Below are 20,964 nucleotides of genomic sequence, written 5' to 3' on the forward strand. Positions count from 1 at the left end.
GAGGGAGCATCGTCATTTTTCAGACAAACTCAGTTTTCCTCCAGGTTTCAAGCCAGGATAATAGTAATGGTATTTGTTAAGTGTTTACTATGTGCAAAGCACTCTTCTAAGCACTGGGGGGGATACAAGGTGATCAGGTTGTCCCACGTGAGGCTCACAGTCTAAATCCCCATTTTACAGATGAGGTAACTGAGGCCCAGTGAAGTGACTTGCCCAAAATCACACAGCTGACAGGTGGCGGAGTTGGGATTAGAACCCATGACCTCTGACTCCCAAACCCGGGCTCCTTCCACTGAGCCACGCTGCTTCTCTGGATGGAGCAAAAGGGGCAAGTTATCCCAAAGCGTCTTCTTTCTCACGATATATGAATTCCCAAAGTGAGAAACTGGTGTTTAAACTCAGGTGTCTTGATAGTTCCTCGGCCGAAATCAGCTATTCGGGAAGGTGTGCTGCGCAGGCGTCTTTCGCCACCTAGTGGGCCACCCTGTTCACCGCTCATCGGTATTGGATTGAATACAGATAACAAGCGGTGCCTTTTTCATCCATCGGTGACTCCCGAAGTGTTCTCCGCAGACTCTCCATTCCCCTTTCCCTGATTGGATTTCGAACCAAGCTGCGGCAAAGAAACATCTCAGGAGAAAAGAAGATGGGGGAGGGTGGAGAGGGAAAGGAAAGAGGGGCAGGAGAAATCACCAGCCCGAGAGTCAGGGTTTGGGGTTTAAAGGGCATAGAACGGCAACTTGATTCAGGAAAAAAACTTCAGGAGAGCTGAGAGTTCCCAGAGAGGGAGAGAAAGGTAAGGAGGTTGTCTGTGGGCATTAGCGGCCGAGGGGTAAGGCGGTGGTCTGGAGCCAGTTCCCACCCGTTGGCTCTTTCTTAGGGGCGATTTTCAAGTGACCCAGGAAGTGCCCCGGGGCGCCAAGAGACTCCCCGGGTCCCCCTGAGAGGGGCGCTTTGGCTGATAAATAGCGGCGAAGGGCTGGGAACTTGCTAACAGGGAGAAGTCAGGGGAAGGGGGAAGGGGTCCGATGGGCCGGCGGTGGCCGGGCTGTTGCTGCACGGCGCTCCCCCCGCCCTGCTGGAACGGTTGCCCCTCCCCGTTCTCCCCCAGGACTTTGAAGATCCTGCGGCCCCGCCTCGGGTGGGGCCCTGGGGCGGAGCCGGCGTCGGTGGTGCCCCGGCCCCCGCAGCTCCGCTCCTGCACCATCTCCGGGACGGGGGCGCCCACAGGGGGCGAGCCGGCCCCCAGGGCTGCACTGTCCTGCCTATAAAGGGCGGCTAGAGGCCGGGCGCTAGCCAGTGGCGGGGAAAAGGCAGCCAGAGGAGAGGGCGTCTCCGGAGTCACTCCGCATCGGGACGGAGCGAGGGTCCGCGAGCGGCATGCCCCTTGGTCGAGGGTAGAGGAGGAAGGGAGGGGGAGGAGTGAGAAGAGGAGAAGAAGACGAAAGAAGAAGAAGAAGAGAAGGAGGAGGAAGAAGAAGGAAGAAAAGGAGAAAAAAGAGGAGAAGCAGGCTCTCCGCCTGAGCCAGAGGGAGTAGGCATGGGCGAACCTCTGGACGTGTGGGCTGCCAACGGCAGCGCCTTCTCGGGTAACGGGAGCCTGGAGCCCCGGCCGGTGGGCGGGAACAGCTCAGCTGACCCCCTAAAGCGCAACGAGGCCATGGCCAAGGTGGAGGTGACGGTTCTGTGCCTCATCCTGTTCCTGGCGCTGACGGGCAACCTGTGCGTGCTGCTGGCGCTACACACCACCCGCCACAAGCACTCGCGCATGTTCTTCTTCATGAAGCACCTGAGCATCGCCGACCTGGTGGTGGCCGTGTTCCAGGTGCTGCCGCAGCTCCTGTGGGACATCACGTTCAGGTTCTATGGGCCCGACTTCCTCTGCCGCCTGGTCAAGTACCTGCAGGTGGTGGGCATGTTCGCCTCCACTTACCTGCTGCTACTCATGTCCTTGGACCGCTGCCTCGCCATCTGCCAGCCCCTGCGCTCCCTGCGCCGCCGCGCCGACCGGGCGTCGGTGCTGGGCACCTGGCTGCTGTGCCTGGTTGTGAGCGTGCCCCAGATCCACATCTTCTCCCTGCAGGACGTGGGCAACGGTGTCTACGACTGCTGGGCCGTGTTCATCCAGCCCTGGGGGCCCAAGGCGTACATCACCTGGATCACCCTGGCCGTCTACATCATCCCCGTGCTGGTGCTCAGCGGCTGCTATGGCCTCATCAGCTTCAAGATCTGGCAGAACCTGCGGCTCAAGACGGCGCAGGAGCACCCGGGAGGGCTGGCTTCCCCCGACGACGCCGGCAGCCGGGCCGTCTTGGCCCGGGTCAGCAGCGTCAAGCTCATTTCCAAGGCCAAGATCCGCACGGTCAAGATGACCTTCATCATCGTCCTGGCTTTCATCGTCTGCTGGACTCCCTTCTTCTTTGTGCAGATGTGGTCCGTCTGGGACCAGGACGCCCCCAAAGAAGGTAAGGCGGGTGTGGCGCTCCATCTGCCCCTCTTCCCCGCGGCCTACTCTCCCAAGGTGGGGTCCCCGCCGCTCGAACGGGCCGCGCCTCCCACCCCTCCGGCCGGGGGCAGGGCAGGGCGGGACGGGACGGACACACCCGGACACCCACCTGGCTGGGTCCCACCGGCCCAAGTCCTTCTAGGGCGGGGAGCGGAGCGGGGGTGGCCGCCTCAGGGGAGCCAATCCAAACGGGGGCAGAATGGGAGGTGGGGGCGGCCGGCTAGTAGACCCCAGGCCAGAGCCGCCGCCGGCGAGCGCGCTGTCCGGAGCGGCCCGCTGCGCGCTCGATTTAGCGCCCGTCTATTGCGCGCCGTCCGCGCGCGCGCTGCAGTGCGGCGGCGGCGGCCGCCGGGAATTTCCCGGTAGAAGGAGAGGACCGCTCTGTCCATCTGCCCCCCAGGCCCCGCTCCCCTCATCCCAACCTCGGGGAAGGGGAACGACGGGGCTCAGCGGGCGTCACTGCCCCGACTCTGGGGAATGGAGTTGACCAAGTTGGGGTGGGTGGCCTTCGCCACGCCCGCCTCGGAGGACTCCTGGCGCGGCGTGTCATTTGGGACTGGAAAGGGCAGGCAGGGGCAAATGATTAGCCAAAGAGGAGGTTAAAACGGTTTTTGGGGGGGAAACAAGCCCCAAGAAATCCCCCTACTTAAGGGTTCGTTTTCCAGCGCCTCCCCGCGCCTCACCAGCCCTAGGAAGCTCCGAGTTTGATTCCATCCCCATTCCTCGTCTGCATGACTTTGGCCCTCCCGGCTTTCCTGATGTTCTTCTGCCTCCGTCCTTCCGTCCCTCATATCCTCCCTACCACCTTGCTTCTTCCTCCGATGCCCTGGGAGGGGGGTGGGGTGGAGGTCGGAGAGAGGTTGACTTTTGCTTTCTGCTCTTTCTGCTTTGAACTCTCCCAAGCGCTTAGTACAATACTCTGCACGCAGTAGGCATTCAATAGATACGATTGATTGATCGATTGAGAAACCACATCACTTCTATCAGGATGGTCTGGTCTGCTGGTTCCTAGTTTTCACGGAAAGAATAGCTCTTGTTTGTGTGTGTGTGTGTGTGTGTGTGTCTGCATCTCTTTGATCTTTTGGGAGAATGAGTAAATGGTGACTGCCAGAACAATTAAAACTTGCTTTTCTAAATTCATGCAAGTACATGTACTTGAAGAAAGCAATGAAGCACATTAACCAAGGTAGCTTTCCCTTGGATTGTCTGACTTTTCGTCTAAGGAAAGAATATGTGTCTAGATCTCCTGAAGCCACATTTAATACTCCAGTGGCTCTCTTGTACAACACAGTTGTCTTGTGAGCTATGATAGATTAAATTAAAAAATACATTTTTTGCATTCAAAATCTATTTTATTCCAAGTGCTTTAAGAGCAAGACAAATGCAAATAAGCACAAGAATAACTTTCATCACTTCTGTTTTGAAAATCATGTTCCCCTACCTAGCTGTTCAGCACCACTATAGGAATCAGAGCAGAACTGCAAGGACATGCGAGGAATAGTCTGACACCTCTTTCAGCCCAGCAAGAGGGTTACAGAAGCAGTGGGCGTGTAGGAGAGCAGCTTGGATGGACTGGAGTGCTAAGCCAGAGGCAAGGAAAAATTAAGTTCGTAACAAGCAACAGGTCAGATCAAATGGCAATATTTGCATGATGATGCATTTGTTTGGATTTGCTTTTAATATTTTGGAAACGTTAAGTGGCTGATCTCAATCCCTGACATTAAATAGCAGTGATTCTATTAACATATGAGGATATCACTTAAAGTTAATTCAAGAAATTGGTTAAGGTTTCATTAGTTAAATGGAATTAACTAACTCCCTTAACGTCTCAAAGTGTAAGGTTAATGGCAGAATGAATGTGAAAACCAAGCAGAGATCAAATGTTCTGAAATGATTGAAAGTCATGTTCTGTCAACAAGCTGGAGCTCTGAAGAGCTAATCTGCTGGAGAACTAAAATGAAAGTCAAAGCAAGTGACTGGTGGCACTGCAGCACATATAGCAGTCTTGGAGAGAGGGTATGAAGGATACAATGGCCTTGGGACCAGCTTTAGGCCCGGCATGGATGGGGAGGAGGAGGCAGAGGTTGGAGCTTTGTGCTGCTCTGCTGTTAGCCTGTTCTCTGCTCCAAGTGCTCAATCAATCAGTGGTATATATTGAGCATTTTCTGTCTTCAGAGTACTGTACTAAGCACTTGGGAGAGTAAATACAACAGAGTTGGTAAACACCTTCCCTGCCCACCACAAGCTTACAGGCTAGAGGGGGAGACGGACGTTAATATAAATACATAATTTACACTGTGGGGCCCTCCTTCGAATATGATCTCTTTCCCACTGCTTCATCATCCAGTCTAAAAAGTCACTTAGGAAGCAGAAGAAGGTCAGGAGAAAGCTTGTCTTCAGCAGTCTACCAAACTTGTCAAAGGCATGTGCTGCCCTCTGTGTGCTTACATTACTTAATAAGAAAGTTGATCAATAGTCAGACACTGTCCTCGGCCCAGAGGACACTCACGGTCTAAAGGGGAAGGAAATGGGTATGTTGGAAAGAAGAAAAAAGAAAATGGGATTAAAACAAGCCAGTGGGTAGCAGCAAAGTAACAAAACAGTTGTTTACTTGTCCATACTGCCACAGACTTCCCAGTTAGACCGTAAGCTTGTTGTGGGCAGGGATTGTGTCCGTTTATTGTTATATTGTACTCTCTCAAGCGCTTAGTACAGTGCTTGGCACACAGTAAGCACTCAATAAATACAATTGAATGACTAGTGTACGTGCATAGTTCAGTGCTCTGCACACACTAAGCACTCCATAAATCTCATTGATTGATTTATAGGGACTCCTGCCTGCTTCCTCCTACTCCGTTATATTGTACTCTCTCAAGTACTTAGTACAGGGCACATAGCAAGCACTCAATAAATATGATTGAATGATTGATTCTCCCTGAAAGTGGGACAGGGCTTCACTCCCACAGTGTTGGGTGAGAGAAGAGCTCTGGTAACGTTGAGGCTCCAGGCTCCATATAACAATAATAATAATTTTGATATTTGTTAAGCACTTACTATGTGCCAAGCACTGTTCTAAGTACTGGGGGAGATACAAGGTAATCAGGTTGTCCCACATGGGGCTCACAGTCTTAATCACCGTTTTCCGGATGAGGTAACTGAGGCACAGAGAAGTTAAGTGACTTGCCCAAAGTCACACAGCTGACAATTGGCGGATACGGATTAGAACCCATGACCTCTGACTCCCAAGTCTGTGCTCTTTCCACTGAGCCACATATGGGACTGAGCTTCTTCCTCCTCCCCTTTTTCAATACAAATTGACTTTTTTTATTTCATCGAATACACCCGTCTTTTAAAATGATAACAGTTTCTTCTCCAACTTGTCATTGGAACCAAGACCCGGATTCTACATTGGGCAACAGGGAGAGGTATAGTTTTCCACTCTCAGAGAAGGAGAGTCCCTTACTGCCCTCTTCTGGATTCAGTCAGGATGTGCCAAGGAATTACCCATCTGCTTTCAAGCTCCTGGATGTACGACATCATGAGAGATAGAGGAGCCCAATTTGGCCCACTTACTTTGTCTGGAGCTGGGCTCCTGAAGGTATGAAGGAACCAGGTCATATCCCTTGTAGAATTGCTACAGAAGTATGTTCAGTAGCTCCATTTTGCTTTTCCTCGGCCGCGACACTTCCTTCCTACATAAAGCCTCAGAGAGAAGTTGAAAAGTCTTACAACAGTCCACTGCCTCCTAACTGGGAGGGAGAATAAGGCTTTTGTTCCTTCCTATTACTTTGTCTTTAAAGGAGTAATCGAAGACTTGCTTTCTATATCCTTCTGTTTTTGATAAAGCATTTAGATCTTTGAGGAGTATATGGACTTTATAGGAAGCAAAAAAACAACTTTGATGTCTTGAGGAGCAAGATCCAAAATTGTCATTGGATGTATGAGTAAGCAGGTATATGAATAAGCAATCAGGTGTAGTTTTTTGTTGTTAATGATAATAATAATAATAATGTATTTGTTAAGCGCTTACTATGTGCAAAGCACTGTTTTAAGCGCTGGGGAGATTACAGGGTGATCAGGTTGTCCCACGGGAGGCTCACAGTTTTAATCTCCATTTTACAGATGAGGTAACTGAGGCACAGAGAAGTTAAGTGACTTGCCAAAAGTCACACAGCTGACAGTTGGTGGAGCTGAGATGCTCTTTCCACTGAGCCACGCATATTTTATTCTCACATTGGCACTCCAACCTGACCTCACAGTAGGGGAAAATGGGAAAAAAGGAACTGTTGCCTCTGTATTTTTCAAGGTTTTTATTGATTTATTGAATTGTTTGCTTTTTATATAAAAGCTTGGACCGAAAGAACAGTTGAGGTTGGAAGGTACAGAGAAGCCAAGCCAGGAAGAGATCTGCAGCATCCAAAATGGCATCCAACGACCTACTGACTTACATGAATTTGCCAATAATGAAAGGGCACCAGAAATAACAAATTGGAACAAAAGGTGGGATGGCAGGTAACAGCTGTGTTGCCTAAGAGGGTACTGAGCCTGGTAGGCTGACATCTGGTGCTATTTCCAGTTTGAGATAGCAGATATCCACATAAAGAAAACGAATGAGGTGAAAATCACTTAATTCACTTTGACAAATGAGGTGATGCAATCAGCCTCGAAAACAATGAGAAGAAAATGTGTGATATTTCCACCCTCCCTCCTAACAGTGCCCTACTTTTGAACCTGAACCTTGACTGTTATTTGTTCTTGCCATGGACCTCTAGAGATTGGATGCTTAGGGACTGCTCCTGTCCTACCCAGCCTCCCTCCACCATAGCAGTCATTTCCCATTGTCACAGCACCATGGATTTGCATTTAGCCCTTGGTCTCCCCAAACATAGGTCTGTCTACCTTAGGCCCTGTTGACATTAGGCTGGAACCGAACCATTCGAATATTCCTTGAAGGCAGGACCTTGTTTTAATTCTTTTAAACTCTTCAGTACTTAGTACAGAGCTCTACCCAGTCTCTAGTCAGTATAGACTGTTGATTGACTGGCAGAATTCCTGCCTGCCAAGAAACCCCGATTGTCATTGTCGCCAACCCCCTTCCCTCCCACAATATTATGCCCGCTTGTCACCACCCCAAAAACACTTCAAAGATGGTCGTTTCCCACCCGCTGGTATAGACGTCTCTATGGAATTTTGTAGAGTCATGGTAGATGAATGCAGTATTACGGTGCTCATTATTAGGGGAAAAGGGAAGTCCGTGGGTTTGTGGCAGGTGAGGAAGAAGGTCTGATTCAATTAGGAGAAGCAGCGTGGCTCAGTGGAAAGAGCATGGGCTTTGGAGTCAGAGGTCATGGGTTCAAATCCTGTCTCCGCCAATTGTCAGCTGTGTGACCTTGGGCAAGTCACTTAACTTCTCTGTGCCTCAGTTACCTCATCTGTAAAATGGGGATTAAGATGTTGAGCCCCCCGTGGGACAACCTGATCACCTTGTAACCTCCCCAGTGCTTAGAACAGTGCTTTGCACATAGTAAGTGCTTAATAAATGCCATCATTATAAATGCCATCATTATTATTGTTACTAATTTGGGGATTGTGGCAAAAGGATGGGTGGAGTTGACCACGAATATTTTTTTTTAGTTGGTTTTTTGGTACTGTCCATGAGTTTGCTTGTTGGTTAGAGTTTAATTCATTTCCTATTGATTTTTTTTGGCCGACTCAACTAATCTCATTTTTCATGCATCACCATTTGTATTGAACACAGTTGACTGGTATATCCACCAGCTCTCTCCTTCTTACTTTTCCACCCTCTTCACTCACTACACTCCAGTTTACAATCTCTGCTCCTCCTGAGCTAACATTCTACCCCTTGACTCTCCCATCTCTGACTCATGGCCTTTCCCCTGTGAGGAACTTTCTCTCCTTTCAGGTCTGCCAGTCTATATTTCTCTCCACCCTCTTGAAAAGTCCCCTCCTCCAGGAGGCAATCCACGACTAATCTCCGCTTCCCTGGTCATGTCATCTCATCAGCCACTCTAAACACTAATGTGTACAGACGTTTATTCATTTGTGGCTCACTCTTGCCATTACCAATTGTATCTATGATTTTCCTCCTTTTTCACGGAATGTTTCCATTTATGTCCATCTTCCCCATTAGATTGTGAGCAACTCAAGGGCAGAGACCATGTCCATTTGTCTTACTGCATGCTCCCAGGCATTAATCATTTAATCAGTCAATTGTATTTATTGACCACTTACCGTGTACAGAGCACTGTACTAAGTGTTTAGGAGAGTTCATTACAACAGAGTTGGTAGTATTCCCTTTTTTTAATGGTACTTTTTAAGCACTTACTATATGTCGAGCACTGTTCAAATCACTGGATTAGATATGTTAAAAGTCAGATACAGTTCCTGTCCCACATGGGACTCACAGTCCAAGTAGGAGGGAGAACAGGTATTAAATCCCCATTTTGCAGTTGAGGAAACTGAGGCACAGAGAAGTTACGTTACTTGCCTAGGATCACATAACAGGCAAATTGTAGATCCAGGATAAGATCCCAGTTTCTCTGGCTCTCAGGTCTGTGCTTTTATCCCCTAGGCCAAGCTGTTTCCCACGGAGTTTATACTCTAAATGCAATGTTCGACCCACAGTAGGTGCTCAAGAAATGCTAGTGAATGGATGGTTGCTGTTGACTGTATGTGACTCTTCCAGTAACCCTTTTCCTTGCCCTTCAATTCTGTGTACTGTGTTTCTTTTGTTCTTTTACTTAAAGGAACAGGATTAGGGTCGAAGAAGCTGGCTGCAGGTCAGATCCTTCCAGTTACTGTTAGGAACCAACAGGGGTGTTGGATTACCTCAGAGGGGATTCAAGGTGTTTTGCCCTGTGTCTTGTAGGACAGCCTATACAGAGTGGGAAGCAATGGCAATCCGCTATTAAGTAACACCTCTGCATAACCCTAGACCTGCCCTCTAGTGGCAACACATAGGGAGTGACACAAATGTCCCAAATCCCCATGTTCATTCATTCAGTCGTATTTATTGAGCACTTACTGTGTGCAGAGCACTGTAACCCTGGAAGTCACACCCTTGGAAATTCCCTCAGTAGCCTAGCACCTTGGAAATTTGTCCAGCTTATTGGGCACAGGTGTGGTGGGGTGTTAGGTGCCACCTGAGTAAATGGAGTGTGATCATATAGTATTAGAAGTAGCAGTAGTAGTAGCAACAGCAGCATTTATTGAATATCTACTTAATGATAATTGTAGAACTTGTTAAGCGCTTACTATTTGTCAAGCACTACTCTAAGCACTAGCACAGATAAAAGCTAATTAGGTTAGACACGGTCTCCATCCCACATGGGGCTCACAGTCTTTATCCCCATTTTACAGATGAGGTAACTGAGGCACAGAGGAGTTAAGTGACTTGCCCAAGGTCACACAGCAGGCAGGTGGCTGAGACAGGATTAGAACCCAGGTCCTTCTGATTCTTAGGCCTGTGCTCTATCCACTAAGCCATGCTGCTTTGTGCTATGCACTGTACTAGGCACTTGGGAAGTAGAGAATAACAAAGTGACACTTTCCATGCCAACAAAGAGCTTGCACTCTACTGGGGGAGACAGATATAAAAATATTTGCAAGTATGGAAATCAAAAATAAAGTGGTTGCGATAATAATTGTGGAATTTGTTAAGGACTTACTAAATGCCAGGCAGCATACTATGCACTGGGGTTGACAGGATATAACTAGATCAGATACAGTCCCTGTCAATCAATCAATCATATTTATTGAATGCTTACTGTGTGCAGAGCACTGTACTAAGCGCATGGGAAGTACAAGCTGGCAACATATAGAGACAGTCCCTACCCAACAATGGGCTCACAGTCTAGAAGGGGGAGACAGAGAACAAAGCCAAACATACTAACAAAATAAAATAAATAGAATAGATATGTACAAGTAAAATAAATAGAGTAATAAATATGTACAAACATATATACATATATACAGGTGCTGTGGGGAAGGGAAGGAGGTAAGATGGGGATGGAGAGGGGGACGAGGGGGAGAGGGAGGAAGGGGCTCAGTCTGGGAAGGCCTCCTGGAGGAGGTGAGCTCTCAGTAGGGCCTTGAAGGGAGGAAGAGAGCTAGCTTGGTGGATGGGCAGAGGGAGGGCATTCCAGGCCCGGGGGAGGATGTGGGCTGGGGGTCAATGGCGGGACAGGTGAGAACGAGGCACGGTGAGATTAGCAGCAGAGTAGCGGAGTGTGCGGGATGGGCTGTAGAAGGAGAGAAGGGAGGTGAGGTAGGAGGGGGCGAGGTGATGGAGAGCCTTGAAGCCGAGAGTGAGGAGTTTCTGCCTGATGCACAGATTGATTGGTAGCCACTGGAGATTTTTGAGGAGGGGAGTAACATGCCCAGAGCGTTTCTGGACAAAGACAATCCGGGCAGCAGCATGAAGTATGGATTGAAGTGGGGAGAGACGCGAGGATGGGAGATCATAGAGAAGGCTGATGCAGTAGTCCAGACGGGATAGGATGAGAGCTTGAACGAGCAGGGTAGCGGTTTGGATGGAGAGGAAAGGGCAGATCTTGGCAATGTTACGGAGCTGAGACCGGCAGGTTTTGTTGACGGCTTGGATGTGAGGGGTGAATGAGAGAGCGGAGTCAAGGATGACACCAAGGTTGCGGGCTTGTGAGACGGGAAGGATGATAGTGCCGTCAACAGAGTTGGGAAAGTCAGGGAGAGGGCAGGGTTTGGGAGGGAAGACAAGGAGTTCAATCTTGGACATGTTGAGTTTTAGGTGGCGGGCAGACATCCAGATGGAGATGTACTGAAGGCAGGAGGAGATGTGAGCCTGGAGGGAGGGGGAGAGAGCAGGGGCAGAGAGGTAGATCTGGGTGTCATCAGCGTAGAGATGATAGTTGAAGCCATGGGAGCGAATGAGGTCACCAAGGGAGTGAGTGTAGATCGAGAACAGAAGGGGACCAAGAACTGAACCTTGGGGAACCCCCACAGTAAGGGGATGGGAGGGGGAGGAGGAGCCTGCAAAAGATACTGAAAATGAACGACTGGAGAGATAAGAGGAGAACCTGGAGAGGACGGAGTCTGTGAAGCCAAGGTTGGAAAGCGTGTTGAGGAGAAGGGGGTGGTCCACAGTATCGAAGGCAGCTGAGAGGTCAAGGAGGATTAGGATAGAGTATGAGCCGTTGGATTTGGCAAGCAGGAGGTCATTGGAGACCTTTGAGAGGGCAGTTTCCGTGGAATGTAGGGGGCGGAAGCCAGACTGGAGGGGGTCGAGGAGAGAGTTGGTGTTGAGGAATTCGAGGGAGCGTGTGTAGACAACTCATTCAAGGAGTTTGGAAAGGAATGGTAGGAGGGATATGGGGTGATAACTAGAAGGTGAGGTGGGGTCAAGAGAGGGTTTTTTTAGGATGGGAGAGACATGGGCATGTTTGAAGGCAGAGGGGAAAGAACCAGTGGAGAGTGAGCGGTTGAAGTTGGAAGTTAAGGAGGGGAGAAGGGATGGAGCGAGAGATTTCATGAGATGAGAGGGAATGGGGTCAGAAGCACAGGTGGCCGGAGTAGCACTTGAGAGGAGGGAGGAGAGCTCCTCTGAGGATACTGCTGGGAAGGATGGGAGAGTAGCAGAGAGTGTTGAGAGCCGGGGGTTTGGAGAAGGGGGGGGGAGTGACTTTGGGGAGGTCGGACCTGATGGATTTAATTTTGTTAATGAAGTAGGAGGCCAGATCGTTGGGGGTGAGGGAGGGAGGAGGGGGAGGAACTGGGGGCCTGAGAAGGGAGTTGAATGTACGGAAGGGAGTTGAATGTATAAGTGGTAGATTTGGCTGAAGGGATGATACAGTTCAGGGTACTGGGGAATTAATCAGCAAAAATTCATTGAAAGAGGTATTAACCTCCAAAAATTTTGCAGGCCTCCAGTTTGACCCTAGGTCTCTAATTCCATCGTGCTTCCTCTTGCTTGCTGACTCAAAGGATAGTTGCTTCTGGCCCTGAACATGTTGAGTGAAGAGGGGTAGGGATGAGCCATACATAGAAGGATGGCCTCTGAGGTAATTCCCCTCCTCTGGCAGATATTGTCGCACCAGTTGTTCATCTTTGAGTTTCTGCTAGAACAGGAAGTGGAAGAAAATTGGGACCATAGATTGCCCTGAAAGCCATGTATTTTGCCCCAGGTAGCCCAGAAAATATGGGAATGTAGTGGCAGCCAGTGTAGCAGCTATTTCCACCTTCCTGGGCCTCAGTAAATATATTTAAGCCCATCCATGTCTCAATTTCAGGTCAGTTTCAGTTGGGTGGCATCCCAACTCTCAGATAAATCATGTCATTTCCAAGGAGGACTTAGTCATCCCTTTCCCCCTTTCTGCTAGAGTCTCTGGCTCCCTCCTAAATGGCTTGTTTCTCTAATCCTACCTCCTTTGCTATAGCTTTTTATTACAGAGAAGTAAAGGGAATTTGCAGAAAGATAACAGTGTAGATTGCCTGCATGGAATATGATTTCTTTTTTTCAGCACGATTACCTCTGACATTGGTGATCTCGGGTATGGTCTCATTAGTGGGTTCACTCTCATTAACCTGTCCATTAGCCTGCCCTGTAAACTCCTTGTCTGCAGGGAACATGTCTCACACTCCTCTTGTATCTTTCACTCAGTAGCTGGTCAATAAATACCTTTGTTAATACTGCTACTACTTCTACTAATAATGATGGTATTTGTTAAGCTCTTACTGTGTGCCAAGCACGTTCTAAATGCTGGAGTAGATACAAGGTAATCAGGTCATCCCACATGGGGCTCATGGTCTTAATCCCTGTTTTACAGATGAGGTAACTGAGGCCCAGAGAAGTTAAGTGATCTGCCCAAACTCACACGGCTGATAAGTGGAGGACCCGGGATTAGAACCCATGACCTCTGACTCCAAAGCTCGATTAACTTCCGTCCCCTACATTCCACGGAAACTGCGCTCTCAAAGGTCACCAATGACCTCCTGCTGCCAAATCCAACGGCTCATACTCTGTCCTAATCCTCCTCGACCTCTCAGCTGCCTTTGACACTGTGGACCACCCCCTTCTCCTCAACACGTTATCTGACCTTGGCTTCACAGACTCCGTCCTCTCCTGGTTCTCCTCTTATCTCTCCGGTCGTTCTTTCTCAGTCTCTTTTGCAGGCTCCTCCTCCCCCTCCCATCCTCTTACTGTGGGGGTTCCCCAAGGTTCAGTGCTTGGTCCCCTTCTGTTCTCTATCTACACTCACTCCCTTGGTGACCTCATTCTCTCCCACGGCTTCAACTATCATCTCTACGCTGATGACACCCAGATCTACATCTCTGCACCTGCTCTCTCCCCCTCCCTCCAGGCTCGCATCTCCTCCTGCCTTCAGGACATCTCCATCTGGATGTCCGCCCGCCACCTAAAGCTCAACATGTCGAAGACTGAGCTCCTTGTCTTCCCTCCCAAACCTTGTCCTCTCCCTGACTTTCCCATCTCTGTTGACGGCACTACCATCCTTCCCGTCTCACAAGCCCGCAACCTTGGTGTCATCCTCGACTCCGCTCTCTCATTCACCCCTCACATCCAAGCCGTCACCAAAACCTGCCGGTCTCAGCTCCGCAACATTGCCAAGATCCGCCCTTTCCTCTCCATCCAAACTGCTACCCTGCTAATTCAAGCTCTCATCCTATCCCGTCTGGACTACTGCACTAGCCTTCTCTCTGATCTCCCATCCTCATGTCTCTCTCCACTTCAATCCATACTTCATGCTGCTGCCCGGATTATCTTTGTCCAGAAACGCTCTGGACATATTACTCCCCTCCTCAAAAACCTCCAATGGCTACCGATCAATCTGCGCATCAGGCAGAAACTACTCACCCTGGGCTTCAAGGCTCTCCATCACCTCGCCCCCTCCTACCTCACCTCCCTTCTCTCCTTCTACTGCGCAGCCCGCACCCTCCGCTCCTCCACCACTAATCTCCTCACTGTACCTCGCTCTCGCCTGTCCCGCCATCGACCCCCGGCCCACGTCATCCCCCGGGCCTGGAATGCCCTCCCTCTGCCCATCCGCCAAGCTAGCTCTCTTCCTCCCTTCAAGGCCCTGCTGAGAGCTCACCTCCTCCAGGAGGCCTTCCCAGACTGAGCCCCTTCTTTCCTCTCCCCCTCGTCCCCCTCTCCATCCCCCCGTCTTACCTCCTTCCCTTCCCCACAGCACCTGTATATATGTATATATGGTTGTACATATTTATTACTCTATTGATTTATTTATTTATTTATTTATTTTACTTGTACATTTCTATCCTACTTATTTTATTTTGTTGGTATGTTTGGTTCTGTTCTCTGTCTCCCCCTTTTAGACTGTGAGCCCACTGTTGGGTAGGGACTGTCTCTATGTGATGCCAATTTGTACTTCCCAAGCCCTTAGTACAGTGCTCTGCACATAGTAAGCGCTCAATAAATACGATTGATTGATTGGTATTTATTGAGCACTTACTGCATGTAGAGCACTGTGCTATGCACTTGGGAGAGCACAATATAACAGAGTTAGTAGGTTCATTCCCTGCCCATAGCAAGTTTTCGCAAGAAACCATATTCAAAGTGGGTGCTCAATTACTACTGCTATTACTACAATGATGACAACTACTATTACTACTTCTACCTTGCATGTTGGGAATCTGGCAAAGGAACAATAACTTGTAGTTTGAAACAGTTTGACAAAAGGAGAGTTAGACTAATAATACTGATGGTATGTATTAAGACCTTACTGTGTGTCAAGCACTGCTCTAAGTGCTGGGGTAGATACAAGGTAATTCGGTTGGACACAGTCCCTGTCCCACATGGGGCTCGCAGTCTTAATCCCCATTTGACAGATGAGGTAACCGAGGCACAGAGTAGGCACAAGTGACTTGCCCAGGTCCCACAGCAGACAAGTGGCAGAGCCGGAATTAGAACCCCGGTCCTTCTTTCATTCAATCAATCGTACTTATTGAGCGCTTACTGTGTGCAGAGAACTGTACTAAGCACTTGGAAAGTATAATTCAGCAACAATTCCACAAGGAATTCAACAATTCCTTCTGATTCTCAGGCCCGTGCGCTATCTACTAGACCACTCTGCTTCTCAAATGAGAAGTAAATGAGAAAAGTTCCAGGGGGAAGGATCCACAATAGGAATACCCTCACAAGAAAAGGTTTTACTTATCTGCATCTGGTTCTGCTACGTTCCTTTTAATTTCAGTCAGTCTGGGCAAATCCAGCAGGGCAAATCTGGCCACTAAGTGGCAGTCTCTGATAATTGGCCAAGTTTTGCTATCAGCTCAAGCAAGCTTATTGACGTTTTCTGGTGATCATAATCTTGGCTCTGGCAGTGGCCAGATATGTAAATTCTTGAATTTCCTCCATTGCTTCCCTTCCCTCTTGCCAACACCTATCTAGCCAGTTGTGAAATTGAGAGTTTTTCTCGAGGCCAAATATTCTGCCATCAGTTTCTGCTCTAAAAATACGATATGGAATTAACCTTATCTTACTTCTAACAGGAAACAATCCTGATAGTCTCCCCTAGCTTTCTGGAGAAGGGGCCTTTCACTTCCATCATTCATTCAATCGTATTTATTGATCGCTTACTGTGTGCGGAGCACATCAGTTGAAGGGCTTCTGCTTTGAATGGACAGGAAACATAATCCCTTTTGCAAATAAGTTGGACCTGAATTCATTCAATCATTTGTTCATTCAATGGTATTTATTAAGAGCTTACTGTGAGCAGAGCACTCAGCGGTTGGGAGAATACAACAATAAGCAGTCATGTTCCCTGCCCACAGTGTGCCTACAGTTTAGAGGGACGAGGTTATTTCTGCTGTCCCTTCTTGGAGTTCCTGGACAATGTTGCTAGCTCCGCGAAAGAATGTATTTTGACCAGTTGGCTGAATGGAGCACCTCTGTACAATACATTGCATATAACACTTTGTAAATGAACAAATCCAGAAAAATCTGTGGTTAGGTGCCAGTCAGCTGTTACTGACTATTCCTGGCATTCAGTTACTGTGGGTCCTGAGTGGATTGCAAGAAGGTCAGAGCAAGACAGAACCAATTTGCTGAAGTCCAACATGGTGGCGAGTGGATGTTCTGAGGCTGCAAAATGAACCAGGGTGAAAACTCTTGCTGGGAATTGCACTTCCCTACTTAATAATGTTTGCATTTTTCTTTCTCCATGTGTTAGGTTTGTACCTTCTGTAATATTTCATCTCTTGACATTATATCTCTTTCTGTGTACATATATAGGAGGAGAGTGTCGCTACAAAGAGCCCTGATTGGCTTACAGGTGATCCTGCTGGCAGCTGGCTGGGAGGGCCGGTACCCATTGCCGACCTCCCACCTGCTGCAGCCCCTGTGTCCTGGGGGAGCGGGACTATGGCCAAATGGCCCTGTGGGGGCTGGGAATCAGCTGGGCATGGCTGCCCACCAGGAGCGAGACCGGGTCCATGGATGGGCTGGCAGGAAACACCGAGGTCCAAGCTTAGGCCCTGGTGCCATGTTGGAGGAAGAGGCAGCAGGGAGCAGAGCAGCTGAAGTAAGTGCCTGCTCCCTGTTTGCCTCCACCTCCCCTTGTGTCCCTTGCCTTCTGCTCAGTTCCCTGGCCCCTCTGAGACTCCACCCTCTCTCCCCTCAGTCCAGTCCTGAGAATTTTTCCCCCTCCCAAAACTCCCATCTCCCTACTCCCCCCACCCCGCTTCCTTCCTCATCCTGCCTGCTGAATCCAAGCATCCCTTCTTCCTCCGTGTTTCTGCTCCGTGATCTGAACTCCCACCTCCTTGCCTCCTAGTGGATTCAGCCAACACCTTCCCCATCTCTTCCCTCCCTCCTGCATCCTTAACCTCATACCCTCATTCCTTGCTTTTTACACCCTCATTCGTTGCTTTGGGATTTCCCCTAATTTTTCCATTGCAGGTCTCCCATCTCCAGCACTTTCTCCTCCAACTTCCCTATGTGCCTCTGTGTGTGTGTGTGTGTGTGTGTGTGTGTGTGTGTGTGTGTGTGCGCGCACACGTGCGTGCGTATGCATGCACATATGTGTGTGTGTCTGTGTGTATGCCTGCTTATATGTTTGCCTGTGTACGTATGTGTGTGTGCCTGCCTCCGTATGCGTGCGTGGCCCATTAATCTGTGAGTGCATGAGCAAGCCTCTGTGTAGGCATGCATGTGCCTATGTGTGGGTGTGCATATGTGCTTAGCTGGCAGTGTGTGCAGATGTGTGCATGCATAGGATTACTTGAGTATAATTGCCTGTGTGACTGCCTATGCTTATGTGTTCCTGCTGGGTATATGTGTGCCTACATATATGTCAGTGTTTGTGTGTGTGCCTGGTGCGTATCTATGTGTTCCCATGTGTACTTGCCTCCCTGTGCAAAGCATGTGCTTTTCTTTTGCCAGTTGTTAATGTCCAGCAGCTTGTTCTCAGATTTGGGGTAATCTTTCCAGTTTTCAAATTCTGGATGTGTTTTTTGCTGTTTTGTTTTGTTAACATTTGTTAATGTTTTCTTGGCAGATGCGAAAGACTGAGACTGGGAAACATACTCTTTGGTTTAATGAGGGAAGGGAGATCCAGAATGTTTTCAGTTTTTATCATTAGGTTAGGTCTTTACTTTCCCACTTCCTTTAACAAGAAGCAGACTTCTTTTAATATTTAAAATATAGGAGTTTCTCAGCACCCACTCAAACTGGAAGCTCCTCAAATCGTCAGTACCTCTCATTGCAATGTACCGTACAGTTGCCTTTACCGAAATCTTATGTCATTGATCATGATCATTAGCAAGATAAATGCCCTACCAAACAGTTTGCTTTCCAGAACCAGATTGTTCTCTAACCTTTTGGCTAGCTTTTCTCCTCATCTAAAATTCCAAATCTCAGCATATGAAACAAAGATGAACTGTGAAGGCCTGCAGTTCCATCTGCAAGTAAGATTTCACCCTGAAGGAATGAGTAAATATGTCTAATCTAAGAAAACCCCCAGGAAATTTTCATGCGATATTCATCTTTTATATGAAGATTTGCTACTTAGAGTGTGGTTATTTTCCACCACCCCCAAATAGCCCATCTCTTCCATCTGTCTAATCCTGAAGGGAAATCACAGTGCTGCTCTAGAAAGGTCAAAGTTTTATTACAAACCCTAAAAGCTTAATTAATAATAAACCATTTTGAGTAAGTAAACCTCTCCCTGTATAAATTGACATTTTCCCACACTTATTCTATCAGAGAGCCTCTCCTTCCGCAAACACAGTAACTCTGCAGTGCAATTTACAAAGGCTTAGTGGCCTTGGCCTAAGTTCAATAATGCATTCCAATCCAGAGACCTGATGCTGCCCACCATGTTTAGCAATGTAGCCTTTCAACGGAAATGATGTAGCAGTGACGCAGAATTTTGTCTAATCTTGGTTTGAGAGATAATGCTCATCTCTGCTGTACCATACCTCACAGTGACTTCTGTGATATTTCACTATTTTTCTTGTTCTGTTCCTTACTTGTAGCGTCTCCGTTTATCATTGCCATGCTTCTAGCAAGCCTAAACAGCTGCTGTAACCCCTGGATCTACATGTTGTTCACGGGCCACCTCTTTCATGATCTTGTGCAACGTTTTCTTTGCTGCTCCACGAACTATCTCAAGACCAAACAAGCGGGCGACACGAGTGTCAGTAAAAAGAGCAACTCCTCCTCTTTCGTCCTGAGCCGGAAAAGCTCAAGTCAGAAAAGTTTTACTCAGCCATCCACAGAGTGAGGAAGGTACCAAGGCTCATTGGACTACAGTTCTGCTCTGGTGTAACTTGGCTTAGTTCTGTATTTGTATAAAGTTGATGGTCCCTAGCATAGTTTTATATCTGTGTGGAGGAGGTGTATTCCTAGTTACCCCAGGTAAGCCTAGAAAAAGTAGTTGAGAGCTTGCTTAAAAATGGAGAGCTTCGCTCAGTTTGTTATAGCAGCTGGTGGGATGCAGGCCTGTGTTCGAGAAACATACTTTGAAAAACCATTCCCAGCACAACCTTTTCTTTTTTCCCTTTTATAACTTACTATTTGACACTTGTGATGTTTTTCTAAGCAGTTTTAGCGTAGGAAATATTGTTTGAGTTAAATAGGAGAAACTCTGTAAACAAAAATGAAGGAAATATAAGAGCATGTTTTATTCATCAATTATCAATATTAATTGTATGTAAATTTGTTGGTAAATTCGATACATTTGTGGGCTTGACGCAGTTCTGCTACTCTCACAGGTTTACTGATGGTTCAGGCTTTAAACAAGGTGAGTAGTGTGGTTTTTGGATAGAGATGAAACTCTCCCCTTATCTTTGTCAGGGCAGCTCTCTGTACACTGTCCAGGATGTTCATTTGCAGGGTGTGATGGACTGTCCTGACTAAAAATTGCAATCCAGGATTGTGCCACAGACTGCATACCTTCCCTGGTGAAGATTTGGGGGGACAAGGATACAGTGAATAATGTAAATTCACAGCACAGAGATCATAAACTACACTAGGACAGTGCTCCTCATCAGTGGTATTTGTTGAGCGCTTACAATACTGTACTAATAATGAGGGCTGGAAACTAGGAATGTATTAGCAAGAATGAATTAGAAATCTCCTCTGTGGAGATTTTGAAAAGTGGGGCAAACAGTCCTGCCTTGAGGAAGTGGGGGGCTTACCTTCCACTGGACTGTATGCTCCTTGAGGGTAGAGATTGTGTCTACTGATTCAGTTGTACTCTCCAAAGCGCTTAGTGCAATGTCTGCCACAGCAGGCACTCAGTAAATACTATTGAATGATTGAAGGGGGCTAGACCAAGGAAGATAGACCAAATGACCTCTTGAGGTTCCTTCCAAAGATGTGATTCTCTGAGTTGGAGCAAAACGTGTCCTTTATTTTTTCGTATTTCATTCCATTTTTTTTCCCTGTGATGTGTATTTTAATTATTTTGGGGTTTCATGTTAAATGACCCTTGAGATCATTTGTGAATCCCCAATAATACTTCAATCTCTGTTTTTCCATTCAACAAATGTCAGTAATTATTTTGCTCCAACGACTGTTGTGCTTGTGGTTTGTATCTTGGAAAGTGTGTAAATATACAACAAAATAAAACATATACTTTTGTTTGGAAATTTTAATTGATTTTATCATTGAGAACTAAAATATTTGAAATAATCTAGAAATTGAGTTGATAGGCCTGGCCTGAATTCTTTAGGCAACCAGGAGAAAGTTCCACTGAAATTAATTTGACCTCAAGATTTGGTCTTGTATTCAAAATATATCTAGGAACATGACATCCTATATAATACACATTTCAGAAAACACATTGAACAAATTGGATGATGGAAAATTGCAATCTGGCTTTCCTGAGAATCCAAATTTTATGGTTTGGATTTGAAAATACTTAGATATCTAATTACTACAAAATCAAGCTTAAATAACAAACTGTATTTCCCACTAACTGCAC

The 20,964-nt window shown here is 47.7% G+C and overlaps 1 protein-coding gene across 2 annotated transcripts; it reads left to right on the forward strand.

The window, feature by feature from the left end:
• The first annotated feature begins 1,436 nt into the window (after window positions 1–1,436).
• On the forward strand, window positions 1,437–20,594 carry OXTR (oxytocin receptor). Of its 2 annotated transcripts, XR_005457356.1 has the most exons (3): window positions 1,437–2,465; window positions 16,770–17,058; window positions 19,013–19,091. XR_005457356.1 is itself a non-coding variant. In XM_038772900.1 (2 exons), exons 1-2 carry the CDS (start codon window positions 1,541–1,543, stop codon window positions 19,258–19,260), a joined length of 1,173 nt encoding a protein of 390 aa, XP_038628828.1. In that variant the 5' UTR covers window positions 1,437–1,540; the 3' UTR covers window positions 19,261–20,594. The 2 variants fall into 2 exon arrangements, 1 of the variants encoding a protein (XP_038628828.1); XM_038772900.1 differs by lacking the exon at window positions 16,770–17,058 and having other exon boundaries at window positions 19,013–20,594.
• The last annotated feature ends 370 nt before the right edge of the window (window positions 20,595–20,964 follow it).

Source organism: Tachyglossus aculeatus, chromosome X1 (genome assembly GCF_015852505.1).
Source record: "Tachyglossus aculeatus isolate mTacAcu1 chromosome X1, mTacAcu1.pri, whole genome shotgun sequence".
Lineage (NCBI taxonomy): Eukaryota > Metazoa > Chordata > Mammalia > Monotremata > Tachyglossidae > Tachyglossus > Tachyglossus aculeatus.

What these genes read in the sequence shown, in the direction of transcription:
- OXTR (XM_038772900.1), top strand. Translation starts at nt 1,541, where the DNA reads ATGGGCGAACCTCTGGACGTGTGGGCTGCCAACGGCAGCGCCTTCTCG. An exon ending in CCAGGACGCCCCCAAAGAAG is followed by an intron (nt 2,466 to 19,012) that starts GTAAGGCGGGTG and finishes CCTTACTTGTAG; the next exon opens with CGTCTCCGTTTATCATTGCC.